General features: G+C 36.8%; 1 protein-coding gene across 1 annotated transcript in view; it reads left to right on the forward strand.

The window, feature by feature from the left end:
• Positions 1–756: 756 nt before the first annotated feature.
• The window catches only part of FAM114A1 (family with sequence similarity 114, member A1), a gene marked incomplete at its 5' end in the record, with an annotated part of 18,419 nt that continues 823 nt past the window's right edge, over positions 757–18,352 (forward strand). Inside the window, 8 exons of the mRNA XM_010146213.1 lie at positions 757–891; positions 2,700–2,852; positions 5,041–5,164; positions 10,554–10,639; positions 11,776–11,943; positions 13,192–13,331; positions 14,585–14,657; positions 17,319–17,372. Coding sequence (XP_010144515.1) covers positions 757–891; positions 2,700–2,852; positions 5,041–5,164; positions 10,554–10,639; positions 11,776–11,943; positions 13,192–13,331; positions 14,585–14,657; positions 17,319–17,372 — 933 coding nt within the window. The remainder of the gene's footprint in view (positions 892–2,699; positions 2,853–5,040; positions 5,165–10,553; positions 10,640–11,775; positions 11,944–13,191; positions 13,332–14,584; positions 14,658–17,318; positions 17,373–18,352) is intronic.

Consider the following 18,352-nt stretch of genomic DNA (forward strand, 5'->3'; position numbering starts at 1 on the left):
ATATATATAGAATATACAATATATAATATTATATAATATATTATATATATAATATATATATATTCTATAACCTAGAATAACTATACCACAGTGATGAATGTCACCAAACAAAAAGGATAACTTAAGGTCTCAGTAAGTTGTCTGTAATGCCATTTGAGATTTTGGTAGGGTTTGCCATTATATATAAGCTTACATCAGCACCTAAATATCCAGACTGAAATGGAAATCTTTAGCCAGTGAAAATTCTTCAGTGTACTTGAAGGACTGTGAGTGAGGGCTAATGCTAATATGAAGACCCAGGAAAAACGACTGTATTTCAGTAGACAGTTCCAGAGTCATCACGAGTGTAAAAATTTCAGAAATCGGTTAGGTAAGGCAGGGTCATCCTGTTCATGATGGATTATGGCTCCATATTATTCATATCTAAATATGTTCCCACAGACTAGACGTCACTTCAGATGAAATCGAAGTGGTATTATTCACAATTCTTTTATTGACAGTAGGTGTTACATTTCCTTCAGTGTGAACCTTTTAATTAACTAGAAATATTTGTATAGTTCTTTTTTTTCTTTTTGAAAATGTATTCAGAACAAAGGAAGATGATTTTATGAACGTATCAATCCTATTGTCAGTTAAAGCATAGAAAATCTAAGAAGCTGAATGTTCGAAGATGGCGTCAGCAGAAGCAACACTCTTTACAGTTCATATTAGCATAAAGTGGAAAGAAAATAACCACATTGCATTGTTTTCATACAGGGGAAAAGTGTATTATCTGGAGGCTTAGATGCTTTGGAATTTATTGGGAAGACAACCATGAATGTCCTTGCAGAAAGCGATCCTGGATTTAAGAGAACCAAAACACTGATGGCAAGAACAGTTTCTCTATCTCAGGTTGGATTTATTTAAATATAGATCTGTCAATGCAGTTTCAGAATATTTCTCCAGAGTGCCTCAGGGAGAGGCTTATATTTATTGCAGTAGATACTGGCTAGGCTTATGGAAATAAATATTATGCTTTATGTTTCCTCCACTTTATTTTTCTTCACAGAACCACAAAAGATAATGTAAAATCATGTTTTCTGCATAATCACATGTGCTGTAGCTGATTTTAATGAGATGGTATATGTGGTGATAAATCGTGACACTCTGGAAACAGAACCAAATTTTTAGTGTATTTATAACTGCTATAGATAGATATCTTTCAGCATAAACACCACTATACAGCTTTTCTTGGAAATGAGTAATAGTAGGTTATGACATATGCTTTATTAGGAATTAAAGCTGTGAAAAGTTGTATCTTAATGTCCATCTAAACTGATGGTACCCTTACACAGTCATGACTCATATGTTTAAAAGTTCGGAGACATGATAAAACCAGAGCAGAAGTGTAAGTGCTGTTGGTACAAAATTATTTTAGCTCTTCAGACACTGAGAAGAGAGAGGCTGTGGAAACCAACAGACATTGAACAGAACTTAAGTTTTACTAAATGTTTACTTACTTGTAGAGAGGAATAAAGTACTTTTAATGAGATGTTTCACCTTTAGTATTTGTCACTGTAAGTGAGAACAGGCTGGTACTGTTGTAGTAGGCCAAAAGCAAGTAGCTCCTGTGAAGGCCCACAGGATTAAAATGAGCTTTTGAGAATACCTTCCTAAAAATCACGCATGAATTCACACATAAAATCTGAGGCAGAAAGTGACATAAATCAGTTCTCATGGGTCGTATAACTCAATGCTTCATTTTCAGTAATTTGTACATAAAACTTTGTGATTTTTTTGAAGGTAGAGACTGAAAAATCTACCACCATAATTCTTTTGTGACAAGTGAATAGCTGAAGACAATATCATAGAAATTTTGAGTGATGGAATAGTGTACATGGCAAGAATTCATCTGTATTCAGAGGCTTATATGTGACTTAATATGCACTTTGGAAGTGTTTACCAGCTTCACTGTAGCAAATGAGGCTGTTCTTTCCAGGGAACAGAAGGAAGGAATAGAAGATCCTATTCTGTACACTGTTCTATCTTTCTTGTACCCTAATAGAAGCATATAAGAAGATTGCTCAAAAATATCCCCAAGTATATGGAGTGTAGTTCTGCTCCACCTTTGGTAGAAGCCGTACCTTATTAGGCCAGTCTGTTTTGTCAGTCCTGCTGTCACATAAAACTGACATTAGTATCTGCTAAAAATATTCTATAGGAAATATTTCTGTCGATGCATTATTTATGCAACTAGGTAGATAGATAGGTCCTGAAAATACTGTTCTTCCCTTTTTGTGGTCTGTAGAATAGATTGCATGACTCTTTAAGGCTGTGTATAAAACAGTTCTTTTTCTTTTTCTTTCTTTGTGATTGGTGGCTAAATTTACTATACAGTACCCATAGCGAACATTGCTTTTGAGAACATAAGCAAGATTATTTGTTTGTTCGTTGTTTTTTTGAAAAAAGATGGTTAGCAATTACCATTGGGAAAACCACACTTAGAATACTACTTAAATATTTTATTAGAGAAGTTTATCAAAAAAGAAGTTAGATATTTCAGCTCTAAAATTTCAGCTCCGCAAGTGTGATATAGTCCCAAATTTTATTACTACTTCCAAGACAAGCAGAAAGTAATAAAATCTATAGCACTACCTATATATATAGCAAAACCTATAGCACTACCAATAAAACAACAGGAATGATGTGTATTTTTGCAGCTGTTGCGAGAAGCTAAAGAAAAAGAGAAACAGAGGCGGGCCCAGCAGGTTGCAGTTGAAAGAACAGCACATTATGGACTACTTTTTGATGAGTTCCAAGGTTTGTCTCATCTTGAAGCTCTGGAAATCCTGTCAAATGAAAGTGAAGCTCAGGTACAGTATGCAGACAGCATAAATCAGAATGGTTGGTAAAAAACATGATTACTTTCACTCTGCAGGTGCATGTGAAATGAACAGAGAAAGCTGGATTGGTCCCACAGGCTAGTCCTTGGCTTCAGGAAATCAGTCTCAATACACCTAAGATTTAACACCAAGATTAACTTAAAACAAACAACTTCAGAACTGAAAGTTATTTTTGTTGGGACCATATATGTATGTTTTTCAGCTGTGACACTATGCAGGTGTCTTTTCAGAATTTGCAAGGAAGTTGAAGTTTTTTGGTTTTGTATCAGGCCCTGATATTTACATTTAGGAATTCCAGACCTGAGTACTACACCTGGAGATGAGTGAATTAAAATGAATTCCAGATACCTTACTCAATTTCTAGGCCTTCTTTTTTGTGTTAGTTTTTAAAGTTCCATAAAACTACACTAACATATTATTACGGAAAGCGTACAAAGGTCTCTCTGAAGAACATGCTAGTGTTAATAAGGCCTATATGATAAATATATTTTTTAATTTCATCTGTCAATTTATTGACTCTGCTAGTAGACCCATAGGTCTCTGACAGCAGATTAATAGAATTTTGTAGAGTCTCAGCGGTGGTATTTTGTACTGAAACAGTTTTCTGAATAAATTTATTAAAATACAAATTTTCTTCTTTGTTTTTGTAATTAGCACTCCTTGCCCTCTGGGTTATTTTTCATGAAAAATAACCAACTTATTTTTAGGAATGTTTTATTGACTCTCACAAATAAAAGAAGCTTATATTAATAACAGCTAGGTACCTACTGTCCATATTGGTTTGGGGGGTTTTTTTGCAATTATGTCTAAATGAAAAATTACGAATTCAAAACCCACTTGTAAGGCTGAAGGGCCTACTTTTGGAAAAAAAAATGCACCAAAGAAACCCCCCAAAAAGGAAAGAGATAAATAGAAAACAAGTTCAGGTTAATTGCATGTGTCAAAACTATTTTTCTTCTACTGTGAAATACAGCAGGGTGAGTAAGACTTGTGCAGGTTGTTACCGTGAGGTTTCTGATGTGCTTGTTCATAGTCCTACTGACTCAACAGGATTGAATGCAACCGTGTGGGTCAACGAGTCTAATTCCCTGATAAATATTCTAATTACCATAGACAAATACACAAAATACTTACAGTGCTGCAAGCTTGAGAACTCTACAAAACAGCCCAAAAACCACAGGAGGAGCAGAAGAGAGGCTGAAGACATTGCTAATGTCCTATGTGCTCCCAACAGCAGGGCTTTAAAAGTATTTTTAAACTTTTATTTTCAAAGTTTCCATTAAAAATAGTTCCCAGGTAATCTTAGGAAATGGATAATGCTAAAGAGAGGGAGTAAAATGCCCTGAGTAGTCCTTCACAACCTGAGTTGTGTTTCCCAACTTCATCTTGCATTTAATCCTGAGCATATGAGCTGGATACTTCAAAGAGGACCATAAGAGAGTATATCTTTCTCCAGTCACTCACTGAGCCAGTCTGCACATAAATCAAGCAAGCTTAAAAAAAAAAAGCCTTGAAACAAACCTGAAAGTAAAATTTTGTATGAAGGGGATAGAAGGCATTTCTCTTGGCTTCCGTAGGCAGAGAGTGCGATCATGCGATTAACACCATATAACTGTAGTGCAAACAAAGTGCAAAGTGATTCAAAGAATCTGTTTCCCTCTCTCTTAGGCATGCCACCCCATTCGATATGCAGGGACTTGCAGATACTTGAGACATGCAAAGATCTGTGAATACATTCTTCAGAATGGGTAGACTGGCAGACTCAATAATTTTGGTTGCATTTTGAAGGAGAGGAAGCAGGCTTTTTCAAACTTCCCCTGTGAGTGCTCAGACTAACTATAAAATCTGTCTGAGCTCTTTCAGCCAAGCAATCCTAAAATGCTTATTACAGTTTGCAATTAAACCACAGATGTATAATTCAAAACTAATGCTCTGGGAGGAGGTAGAGACCTGATGATCTTGAAAGGCTGGTGTAATTTTTGTGATCAACAAATTTTGTTGATGAGAGTTAAAGATGTGTCTACACTGAAGGTTAGAGAGAGGATTTGAGCATAATGCAAGTTTCCATTTCTTAGCCTATTTTGGTACCAGGCTCTAAATTAGCATTTAAGAAATGCTCTGTTTTGGTTAGGAATTCTTACTGTCCTTTCTTTTACAGATTCAGTCATATTTAGCAACACTTGATGGAGAGCAGTTGGAGACTGTGAAAAATGATTTAATTGCTATAAAAGAGATTTTTGTTCCAAAGGAGTCAGATGATGAAGTGGTGCAGGTGGAGAAAGGTAATTAGAAATATAGAAACTTAACCATATGAATAGTTGTTACTTCTGTATATAGCAATATAAAAAATCACAATTCAAACTGTGATTTCTGATATCCTCATACTCTTCATAAGGTAGTCACTAAAATTAACACTCTGAAAGTTCTGGAAGCTGATCAATGCTTAATTTTGAATTTATATTCTAATAGAAGTGTGAGATACAGAAAATATAACATAAGGAAGTATTATTATTACTTCCCTATATCATCGGTGAAAGCAAAACAAAAGAAGGAAAAATAATAACCTTTTGGATAACTGAGATTTTCTCACAGAATCTGTTTATGAAATTGTGTAATCTGAAAATTTTGGAGTGTTTAGCAGTGCTTTTCAGTTTGGTAACTTCATCCTCACTTTGTACCCTACCTTGCTAGATAGGGAAAAAATTAGAATGTAATAAACAGACTTAAGAAACCCAAACTTTTTAAGGAAAGGCATTCAAAACATAGTGGCAAAGCTGCTTTCCAGGTATTGCTTGGCAAGGTATGGCAGGAGGACTGTGAGATAGAAGGTAAAGCAGCAGAAGCATGCCATAACTACGACATAGTGCATGCACAGCATTGACAGTCCATAGATCAGCTCACAATAAAACGGATGGATGCTGTCTTTAGGAGCACAGCAGATGTCTTAAACGGGCAGGAATTTTGGCATTCTCCAGAACAGGCTGAGAACAGAACAAGTTAGCTTAAAGCCACCATAGTTCACGTCTCCAGGCCTGTGAGATCCATTCCAAACCTCTTCTCGCTAACAGAAACTGTCTCCTTGACCCGAATGAAAACCGGCTTATGCCATTGAACAACCTATTGTTGTGTTGCAGAAACATAAGATACTTCTTCCACACCCTCTTGATCTTCTCAGGGTGCTTTGCCCTTAAAATCTATAATTCACAAGATAGTGAGGTATGATTTCTCTAGCCTTCAGAAGAGCTAGAAACAGTGTGTTGACATTCACATGTTATAGCTGGAAAGCCTTTCCTCCTCAGACTGCTCTTTCTGGCAGCACTTACTCAGTATGTGTGTTATCTCTTACAGGGAGCTTATTGTTTCTTCTTGGGGGTGGGGGCAGTGAGTGATCATTGTGAAGTCTTAGTATGGTAGAGTTTTGTGCTAGTTTTTTTCCCTTGTTACTCTTTATACCCCTGCATTCCTCTGTGGGCTTGTGAGAAATAGAAGACAAGAAAGTCTATTACTTGCTTTGGAGTGAGGATTCATGAGATGTCTTCTTCCTTAATGTCTGTGCTAAATAGTTCCTTGCTTTGAAACCAGCTCCCAGGAAAAGTTCTGTTTCTTGCACAGTGATGATTTGTGGCGTGGTCAGAACTTCTGTTTTCCAGTGAAGTACAGCTGTTGATCATGCTCCTTGAAGCATTAACTGGCCTTTAAATAGACTGGGACCAAGGCAATGAGCACCTGAAAAAAAAAAGAAAAAGTCCAAATTGGAGTGTGCTGCGGGCTTTCCTCTGCAGAAGCAATCCAGAAAGCAAGGAGACATCCTCCTGTCTGTGGCAGCGGAAAAAACAACCACACACGTGTTCTCTCCACCTTACAGCTGAAGAGGTGTTACTTCAGGCTGCAGTTCAAAATTACTCATGTCCTTTAGTGCAATCAAGCTCAAGATTTCTTAGTATTTGAACTACAGATAAAATTAATTTATTAAGTTGAATAAATTTTAGTTCCACTGGAGGACACCAAAAGAATAGAAAGGTTAATCACTTTTCAAAGTCGCTTTCTGTTAGGGCTGAGCCTAAAATTCTCTGGCCAGGCTCCTAGCCTGGAACATGTGGCCTTTACTTCTTTCTTAAGTCTCTCACCTGTGATCCATACTACATATAGTACTAACACTACATAGTGCTTTGACATGTCCCTTCTAGACAGTGTCCTAGCCTGAGTACCTTTTCCAGTCACAACCATGTTATCTTCATTAAAATCTTGTCAGAGTGAATGAGTCAGGGAAAACAAACCTTTTCCTGAATTTCTTAGTGCACAGAATCTTACATGTTTTTATTAAGTGCATTTATTTAGTAAATACATAAAATTTTGTAAAACCCAAAGAATTCCATTAATAGGCCTTAACATGACAATTTTCTTCCTTTTTTAGATAAAAACAATATCCAGCACCTTTCCTTGTGATGTTGTATGGGGATTTGCATGTCCATTTCTCTTCACAGAGCACAGTTCTATTGAGCAGTCTAATGTTTCATTGATACTTCAGTTTGCCAATCTTTACATAATTTAAATTCAGTTCCAGTGCCTCACTAATGACTATTCTGTCATATTTTACAAATAAATTTCTCTTTTGGAGGCATCAATATGTATCTTTCTGAGAGCACGCTTGATCTTTTAGGGTTTAGGTTTGAGTGGTTTGGGTTTTTTTTTTTTTAAACTGGAATTGTTTATCTGAAATGACTTTTTGGGACCTTAAGCGTATTTCTGTGGCACCATTAATATTTGCACTAAGAAAATGTCCTGTGTTTAATGTTACCAAAGATTTTAAGCATCTTTGGGCATCCAGTATAGATAAAAGACAGTAAAGTTTAACAATAGCTTCATTGATCAGGATTAAGGGCATCTCATATCTTGCTGTGAAGAGAAAGCTTCATTCTGGTTTGCATTCTTAGCTTAGGCTAGTTAATACTGTTAAGGTCCTGTTAAGCACATTAATAGGTTTTACTTATAAAATCAAGTCAATAAGCCATATGCCCTTTTAATAGCATATTTTTTATACAGTATTATATATTTTTTCTTAATCTAGCTAATCTAGCAAGAGGTAACAGTCTATGTTGAATTCTGTGGAGGAATTTGGAGTTTTAATCCTGCTTGATAAACAGTTTAAAACTACAACTAAGTTGCCTCCGGTAGGATTTCGATTTGTGCTTCCTAGCTCAATAAACGTTTGCACTTTCTTTATGTAAGGAAGCCACCCCCCTACAAAAGACAGAGATTAACTAATGATGTTTGTTAAATCTTAACTAGCCACTGAGCAGTATTTGACAACAAGTTAATTGCCACATTTTGCTGATTTGTTACCACTTTCTTGTCATCAAAGCCATGTTATTTATATGGTGTCATTTCTCAGTGCTCTATGTATTCAGCAAAATAAAAAACTACCTGGGAGAAAAACCAGTCCTTTGCATTCAAGTGTTTGAGAAGGGTGGATGTTTGGTTTATGTTAACACTCAGGCTCCTATCTTATCCTCGGCTCTCAGGATCTCATTCAGAGATGTTCGTGCTGCTTTTAGTTTCTACCGTAAACACTTCAGTCCTACACAAGGAGAAATTACTGCAGTGATCTCTGGAGGACTGTTTTGGAGAAGGATTGGGGATAGGCTTTGTTCTTTGGCAGCCTTCAAACTGGAACCGTAGGGGTTTTGTGTCTTTGCTTAACAGTCACATAGGTGCAAGGTCAATATGCAAAAAGAGAAGAGGAAAAGATACCTTCTGACACAAGTAGGAGAAAGCCAAATGCATACCCTTCTCTCTAATGTTTCCTCTCACTTTGATTATGTAACTCTTTCATGTATTTTTCACTGCAGTTTCTTTTCCTTTCAGCTGTTTATGAAATAAGGAGAGGAAAATATCTGAAAAAGTAACTTTATTTACGTTTTGAAAACCATTAACACAAAAAATTTTATATGTGAGGTTAAGGGAGACGGTAACCAAAGTGAGTATTGAATTGAATATGCCAGTTATCAGCAACTCCGGTAATTTTGCATTGATCCAGTGAACTGCTCATCAGTGTTCAGCATGCTGCACTTTATAAAACAATTTAGCGTTGTTTTAAGAACAAGTGAATTCACTGTATCCAAGAGGTGCTGTATTGCAAAATTGGAAAATCCTATGGCCAAAAAGGGCAGCAATGAAATGAACTCTGTGCATCCCTTTGGCCTGACAGAATACAATCTTCTTGACCTGTTCCCCTGCTGTTAAGAGGAAAGCCTGGCAAAGTGTTCTGGCTGAATACTAATTTATTTGGTAGCACTGAAGATGGGCACTCTCTTTACAAGCAAGGGTGAGAAGATATCCTTTGTTTTAGGAGGGTATAATGTGAGTGTCAGGTTCCACAACCTTACCGCATCTTCCGAGGTATTATGTAAACAGTTCTACCAAAATCCCCAAATTCATTGGAGAGGAGTGACCCTCCACTTTTAAGCCCAGTACTGAAGATTTGCATAAAAATGGAAAAAACTGGCCCTACCTAATAAATGAACCAAAAAAAAAAAAAGTGGGAAAACAGCAAAATCTGAAATTAATTTTTGTTTACAAGCAAGGGTGAGAAGATATCCTTTGTTTTAGGAGGGTATAATGTGAGTGTCAGGTTCCACAACCTTACCGCATCTTCCGAGGTATTATGTAAACAGTTCTACCAAAATCCCCAAATTCATTGGAGAGGAGTGACCCTCCACTTTTAAGCCCAGTACTGAAGATTTGCATAAAAATGGAAAAAACTGGCCCTACCTAATAAATGAACCAAAAAAAAAAAAAAGTGGGAATACAGCAAAATCTGAAATTAATTTTTGAAGTAGCTGGACTTTTAGCAGGCTCAGTATGGGGACTTTCACCTTTTAGCATCATCAGGCTGAAAAAAGAGGGTATTGTGTATTCCACCAGGAAATGTTAATGAAGATTCCAAACTCGGTAAGTGCAGGTGAACAGAACCAACCAAAATACCAGCTTTAGAGTATGTTAGAATATGGCAAATGCAAGTAGTCAGAGGAATATATATAATAAAGATGAAGTTCAAATACTAGTGATACTTATCTTTGCTCATAAATCTTGTAAGTGAAAGTGCAGGTTCTTTGAGGCTTATCACTCCAATGCAGAACAGAAAACATTGTTCACTTACGCAAAGCTCAATCTTAAAATAGAAAGAAAGCACACCTCTTAGCTGTGGTTTGCAGACAGAGCAATAGAAAACACGTTTTCCAGTATGTTTCCTCTGAAACTTACTTGTAACTGGCCCTGCTGCACTTTTTATTTCTTGGTTTGGAAGAGTAATCTCTGGTTATTTTGTGGTTCATGTATTTTTGCCAGGTAACTAGGGACCATGCAGCTTCTTCTCATCTTACTTGTTTCTGTGAAACCTAGTGGAATTTAGAGTGGGGTGGAAAGAGTAGTTGAAGTGTCAAGCTAGTGTACCAGGTTGCGTAAGTATTTCTGATGCTGGTTCTTTTCTTTATTTGAGCATAAACACTCACACACCTACACATGCTTGTGTGATACACATGTATCACATCACCGTCACTGTTTTTCAAGTGCTAGAGTGCTTGGGGAAACTATTTGACTGGATGTATTTGATAACGTAAAAATATTGTAGTGATAACACCCTAACAAAAACTGTTGTGTTTTTTCTTGCAGCAGATATGGGAGAAGAGTTTGTCAGCATGCTCACTGAACTGCTGTTTGAGTTGCACGTTGCTGCTACTCCTGACAAACTCAATAAGGTTAGTACCTGTTAGTGACTGAGCAGCCCTCTTTTTCTTGGACAAAGAGGGAGGGATTTGTTCTGAAATCTGACACAGAGCAGTCCTTAGCCCAGTTCAGACAGTTCAGAAAGCAAAGTATAGGAGGGTGGGGCTAAAATGGTGAATATATAAAAGCTTTTGTAGAAGAAGTGAGATTATTACGGCAATACAGTTGCCATGATGAGCTAACACAATGGGCCATGTTAGAAAGCCTTGAACCAGCAGAGCGGAGCTCATAAGCACAGGAGATCTGGTCTTAGATGCTGGGAACAAAGGTCAGGTTCAGAATTACTTTTCTTACTCATGATGTGTATTCTTCTGAGGACTTGTCCAGACCTTCTTAGCTAGAAGCAAAGTCTTGGCTTTATCTTATCTAGCTTCAATCATCTGAAAGTTAGATAGCTAGAAACTTGTCACATCACTAGTCAAATCTGAACTATCAGACCCCTTTAAAGGTGGTTCACCTGCTGATCTTAGGCTCAGATGGATGTTTATCTCTCTAGCTACATAGACAGGTCACGTATAACTAGCTTAGGCTTAGGTCTTAACATGTTTTAATTTGACTTCATGTTGAAAAAGAGACATAATAAATTTCCTACTAACCGTAACAGTAGTCTAAAATTGTATAACGCTTCAAGGCTTTTCCACTTTGATCTCTGTTCATGCTTAGGAAGGCAGCTGAAGATACAGTGTTTTTCTATTTATTTTTCCTTAAAAAATTCAGTACATCTCTTGGACCTCTCAACATTTCCTCTTTTTTTTTATACCATCTTTTTAATTTGGGAAAATTATTTCTATGTAAATTCTTTTGAAAAGTACCTTCTAAAGCTGAAATATTAGTAACTTTTGTATTGATGCCAACTCCGTGTGTTGGTTAGGAATGTCATACCTGTAGAGGAATTATCCCTGGCTGATCCATCTTTAAGCAGTCAGAAATGCTTCTTCCTACAGTTTCTTAAATATATACTTAACTAAATGCCATGCAGAGGCTTGATATGTTTAAACTTAGGAATGTAAAAAGGAAGTAATTAAATCTATTGTTAATTAATGTTCAGGAACATCATTTAATATATTCTATTTGAAATGAACTTTGGGTTGGGTTCTTGGTTTGGCAGGCTAGGAAAAAAGCTCATGAATGGCTGGAAGAAGCCAGTTTTTCCACCCCAGCAGACATAGAAGAGAAGCTAAAAAAAACCCCCGGAGAACCTGGTGAAGAAAAGACTGAAAAAGAAGACAAAATTGACAGTAATAAAACAGAAGCTGATAAAAACAAAACTGTGGAGGTAAAATAGCTTTTGGAGGATGAGTTTTATTAAGCAAATTGTCATATTTTGTTTGATATTTTGTGTGTTGGCTTTCTATGTCGTCCTTATTTCTTAAACTCATTGAAGCATTGAGAAATATCAATACATACCTATTCATTATAGACCCAATAGGAAACTTACATAAATATTTTTACTTAGTCTGATCCCATGAGTAAATATCAAAGTAGCAGGTCCTCTGCCGATCACATTGGTTGGGGTTTTTCCTATGGTTTTGTGTGTTTGCATGTATGTACACTACAGGCAGTGAGCCGAGGGATACCGTGGTGTCATGTCATTAGCACGTTGAAAGTCATATGTCAGCATTCCTTGGCATCTCTTTCTCTCAGTGGCAATACATGGAAAAAATCTCAAACTTTATTTAAACACTTAAACAGCTTAAATCACAGGCAAACCAGAAACACTACCCAGGCAACGCACAAGTGTTCATCTCTTTATGAAAGATAGCTCTTAGGGCTAAAAGTATGGTGTCCATTTAGACCACCCCTCTTCCTGATAAAGTTAATTGTGATTGAATATTTTACACCAATACACCAATTATTTACACCAAGTTATAGCAGTAGTAAATGCTTTGTCAAGGTTTTTTTGAATGAATTCTAATAAAGAAAATACCTCTCATGTTTCTTGACAAAAAAGGTCCAAAGAAGGAGACAGAGTTACACTGTATATATTACAGATCTTTGTGTCATGGCAGTTTTCCAGCTGGCATCAGCTTGCAAAAGCTGTAATGCCATAGTGCTAGGTAGAAATTTTTATCATTGCTCTTAAAAGCCACTTTTTTATTGGGAGTATGATCCATTTCTACTCTGGAGATTCATCTGAGCGATGACTCAATACTTTTGGCTCCATATGAAAGTAATTATGACTTATTCTAGACTTAAAGGATCTTTATTTGTTAGGACTAGGTTTAAAAGTGCTATGTTAGAAAATCTGAGAGCCTGACCTAGTTCCCATCCAAATAAATGGCAGACTTGTTCTTCCTAGTTTTTCGGGAGGAGTATAAAGTCTGTGGTTATTTCATTTTCCAGTATTTTTTGCAAGGATGACATTATGGCTAATGTTACTTCACTACATATGTGGTGCTATTTCCAAAGGGGTGGGGAGGGCCTCTATGTTTCAAATTCTTTTATATGTGTGTATATATATGTATATGTATATTTATCAGTGTTTTTATTATTGATTATATGACTCCCTGTTTATAATTTAAAGGAAATCTACATGCTGTCCATTGAAAGTCTGGCTGAGGTAACTGCTCGTTGTATTGAACAGCTTCATAAAGTAGCAGAATTAATTCTACATGGGCAGGAAGTAGAAAAAACAGCTCAAGATCAAGCAAAAGTACTGACAAAGTGAGTATTATGTATTTCAAATACGAAGATTTGACATTTGCTGAAAACTCAGAAAGTTCTGTTCAGCTTTTGGCACTTGAAGGCTCAGGAAGTTCATGGATCAACAAACGACATTGGCTTTAGGGGTCCTGGTGCTATATATTTTTTCATGTTGAAAAGTTACATAAGCTACCTGTCACTTTTCGACATGGCTAACAAAAACAGGACCTTTCATTTGCCGGCTGAAAGTTGTTTCTGTTCCAGCAAGTGAATGTTATGATTTCCTGTTCCCTCTGCAAAAGATACCGTGCTAGCATATATAGAATTTGCTTTCGGAGTGCATAATGCACTCCTAGTATCTGCAGGTAGAGTTTCATTATCTGTGTTTATATACACAGATATATATACAAAATATACAAATATATATATATTCTTGGAAATATACAAAATATGAAACTATACAAAACCCAATCTGTAGTTCTAAACAATAAGACCACATTTCTTAGCAACTTTGTAGTAAACCATGACGAAACATACGTAAATTCAAGAAGCCAGTTTATTTAGTGGGACTCAAAATTCAGATCTCAAGCTCTCTGTAGTCGTTGATTCTACTGATTTCAGTGGGTTTTGATGGTAAGCACTTGAGTCCTAAGTGAGGAGGTATTTAAGCAAGTGTTTATCCTTAGGAATGCTGGTAACAATAGCAAAGTCCATAGGAACACTCCAGTATAAAACAAAGTGTTTGAACAAGTATTTTTCAGAATTAAAGCTAAGGTGTGGTACACCTTGCAGAATGAGATTCTATGTGATGTACTTACGAATATTTAGCAAACCAGTGAAAAGTCTAGGAACAGACCTAGATCTCGTTGATCTCTCATATTTTAACCACAAGGGTACTTCCTCTTTTAATACAGAGTAGATGTTTTATTGCTTAGATAGGAAACTTCTTAATGTTCGCATTAAAGTTTAATTTATTTTCAACAGCATTTCTAGGAGTTGTGTTGCTGCAATCATCAGAAAAACAAGGAGTTCAGAATTTAAAAAATTGAAACACTGCCCTATCAAAAAAAGACTGGTGTTTGAGCCAACATGACATCATTTTGATGCTGTTGTCAGCAATGGATTTTTTGGTGGACAGTATAAAAACTACACTGTGAACAAAGTCTACTAGAGGCAAAATTCTGGCTTCTAAAATGAAGTTTTTGCCTGGGACAGTCATAGAGTTTTTATCTGTTGATATGTTTTTATATTTGTCTCTCTTTTTTTTAAACCAGTTTAACAAGTGCCATGTGTAATGAAGTGTCATCTTTATCAAAGAAGTTTTCCGATTCTTTAACAGCAGCCGGGGTAAGAAAGCAGCATTTTCTGTAGCATTTGGGCTTTTTTAAACATAGTTCACTTCTTGAAACAGAAATTATTGCCTGAGTCTAGTGGCCTTACATGAGGTACTAGCAAAGATCTTACCTCGATCTTTCCTCGGATCAGGAACACAGAGATTCCCTGTTGCAGAGAAAGTTTATAAGCCTTGATGAACTGCAGTGTGTCCCCTGCCTTCTAAAATCTCTCTTTCTAGGCACCATTTCCCATTCTTCCTGATCAGCGCTTATCTTAGCCTGCAAGAGCCCCACATTTGAAGTCCCACAACTTGATCATATTTTCTTCTATTCAGCCTATCCCTTTTGAATGCATTTGTGTGAAAGTTATTTACAGATAACACTTCCAGTACCTTAAGATGGTTTCACGAGCTGTTTTCTAAGCCTTTGCTAAATCCCTTGGCCTAGGGCCACTGTGTTTTCAAAAGGTTTAAGAGATTAGAAAATCGGTTTGGCCATCCATTTTAAAAAAATCACTCTGTCTTGTATCTCAAGATGTTCTGTTTAGGAACATGTATTTATCTGTGAACATCTTTGCTAGAAATAGTATCCTGCCTTTCAAGATGGTTCAAAGACAACTGACATCTGAGCATGCTAGCAGGATCCAGAGGCAAAAATTGTGCTGTGGCTGAAATTGTTCTGTAAACGCCACAGAAGAACAAACTCTGGCTCTCCTGATTACCCCATGAAAATGTGAATTTACATCAAAGGAAATTTTCCCAGTTCTCCCATGAGCTCTTCTAGCACATCGGAGGAAGTTTTTTCAGTTATTTGTGGAGAACATGATTTATTGGGTTGCTTTTATTCTGAATAATTTACATTCCTTCCCATTACTTGGAAGAAACTGCTTATTTTGCATTTCGGGATTATATTTTAGCATATCTTTGTGTGACACTTGCAATAAATACATACACAGACATATAAAAATAACTTGCACATGAAATATTAAACTGGCCCAGCTCAGAAAATTGGAAACTAAAGCTCTCATAAGCATTGCACTAGGTTTTGTTGTTATCAACTCTTGTACTGAATTTTCAGGGTGAAGTTGTTTTTGTGGGCATTTGTCTGGATGCATAAGAAATTGAGCTCAAAGACACTCCCCACTGCCAAAATACTCCCTAGAAAAGAGGTTTTGGTAGGGCAGTCCCATGGTCTTTATTTGCTGTCCCATCCCTGTAAATTTCTGGGGGAAGATGTGGGCCTTCAGCTCACTGTGATCAGTGGGAAAGTAAGGAGCACCTGTCACACTGTAATGTCGAAAACCTACATCTTCCCACATGTCCCAGTGGTTCAACTTCCCCCTTAACCTGCCAACAGCATCTGGGTTCACAAACACATTCCAGTATCCTGCAAAGTACATTAATTTGTGGGAAACGAATAAATGGCTTTAAACAGGAAACAGTGGGTTTTTCTGACATAATGCTATCCCTGTAGTCGTATCTGTAGAACTCAGGCGTTGGTGCTGGCTGTATGCATAGTCTATAATGTTGGCGATGTTTCTGAGTGAACAGTAATGCATAAGTAAGAAATAACAGCTTTGCTTGCTATGCAAGATTCCTTTCAAGCTTTAACTTATTGATTCATACAATCAATAGTATTTAATTTATACTGTTCTCTATCTGTTTCAGTTTATTGACAATCAACTAAACAGTTCACTTCATAAGGGATTTTCTAGAAACTGACAGTAAAATTGCTCTTCTTTTGTCTGATCATCTTCCCTTTGTTCTGCCATCTTTCTCCAAACTAAATTTAAGGTGTTTCATGTTTCTTTAAATCTGTAATATGAAAGCTACAAGGTTGTAAGTTAAATTCTTATCAGTTATGTTTCCTTTGTTCTCATAAAGTCCACTGTTGCATATTGAAAGAAAGCAATTCTTGCTGGGGGTTACTGTCGTTCTAAAAACTACAATGCAAATAACAGTGAAAACAAAAAAAGGAAAGGACTTTTGCCATTTTAAAAGGCAGAGGAGCTGAAGAATCTTGGTTTTCTAGCCTGTAGTAGTGTCACTACTCATTGTACCCATCTTTATTCTTGTCTGGTGAATAGTGCCATGCATGCTGTGCTGTGTTTACTGGCCAGCCTGCACTGTCCAGCTCAACATAGACTGCAGCCAGTTTGGGGATCTGAGTTTCACCTGTTTTTCCTCCTGTAGGGAAGCTAATCTGGGCCTTTTATTTCCTTCTAACCACAGATATTTGTGAAAGTTCTAAGAACTTAATTTTCCTTCTGATCTGTATTTTTCCTTCTTGTTTCCTTGAAAATGAGCAAGGGGTTAAAGAATTTTGGGGGAGTTGAAAAGGGCACTGACAGACAGCTGGACAGGCAATGTCAGCACATAAACCTCACATCCATAGGAAACCAGGCAATTTGAAACTGTGATACATGAATTAATGAAAAAGTAAAACCCTGGGCCCATCTTAGTTTATCGTACTCACTGATAGAAATACATAGGGTCTACTAAAGTGTGTATGAAATGTAGACATGGTTATCAGGAGTACTATGATAAACAGTCTGAATGAGAATTAAGGTGAAGCAAGACCTTTGTAGAACTTGAAGACCCCTTCTCAGATATCAGTATATTACTGTTAAATGTATTTCTTGTCCTGGCATTTCATTCTGTTTTCTGGTTTACAGAGCAGTATGAAGGCAGAGGTTCTTAACCCCATCATTAACAGTGTGCTATTAGAGGTAAGCCTTCACTTTTTTCACATTAGGAAATGTAGTAAAATGATTTTGGAATAAAACAATTGTCTCCTTTATGTCTGAAGAAAGAGCTATGTAAAAAGTAATGACAATATCATTCTAGCAGTTCAGTGCCAGCTCATAAACCTCTCACTTTTGTGTTCAGCCTCTCTCACAAATACTATAGTAGTAATATTGCATTTGCTGAGGGTTCTTAGGAAGTGTGACTCAGGTGAGACTGGCCAGTTCTTCAGTTCTGCTGCTATATTGGTCAGAGCACAGCAGACAATTCATACTGTGCTGTTTGGGCCTTTTCTAATCTGTTCACAAGTTGCCTGGGATAAGTCTATTCTTACTGTTCTGTTACCTACTTCAGACATTGTCAAGTATTTCTGATTCACACAGATAGTTTCAAACTGTTTTCTTTTCATCACAGATTGAGTTGCAGGTATGCTACAGTGCTTTCCACCTACAGGCATTTAGATTTCAAAGACTCGCAGTCTAGCAGCAGGCTTGGTCAGCACATGGACAACCATGTGTCTGACATTAGTAAAACGTTCATGAGGGATTTCTTTTATTACACACCACTATCTATGAGTGACCTCTTCTGTTATGCACCACGAGCTATTTTTCAGCCGCAAAGCACAGTGATTACTCAGTGATTTCTCAGTGTTACTGAGAAAAAGTCAAGAGGGAGTAATATGCTCACAAGGTACTAAAATGTGTGGTATCTGCAGCACAAATTCTTTTAGCCCTGCTAATTAGATCACACTTCTCTTTAAACAAACATACAGTAGCGACTACAAATTGTCATTCTGTAGCTAGTTCTGTGTTCCCTTAAAAATGAGGAAAAGACTGTTTTATAATAAGCAGTTTTGCACTGAATTAAAAATACCTTTAAGGGAAATCTTGGAAAGTTGTATAGAGCTCTAGTAAAGATTACTGTATGGGTCCTTTTGCTCTGGGATTGATTTGCTGTCACAGCA

This window comes from Buceros rhinoceros, unplaced genomic scaffold, assembly GCF_000710305.1.
Source record: "Buceros rhinoceros silvestris isolate BGI_N320 unplaced genomic scaffold, ASM71030v1 scaffold17002, whole genome shotgun sequence".
NCBI classification, from domain to species: Eukaryota; Metazoa; Chordata; class Aves; order Bucerotiformes; family Bucerotidae; genus Buceros; species Buceros rhinoceros.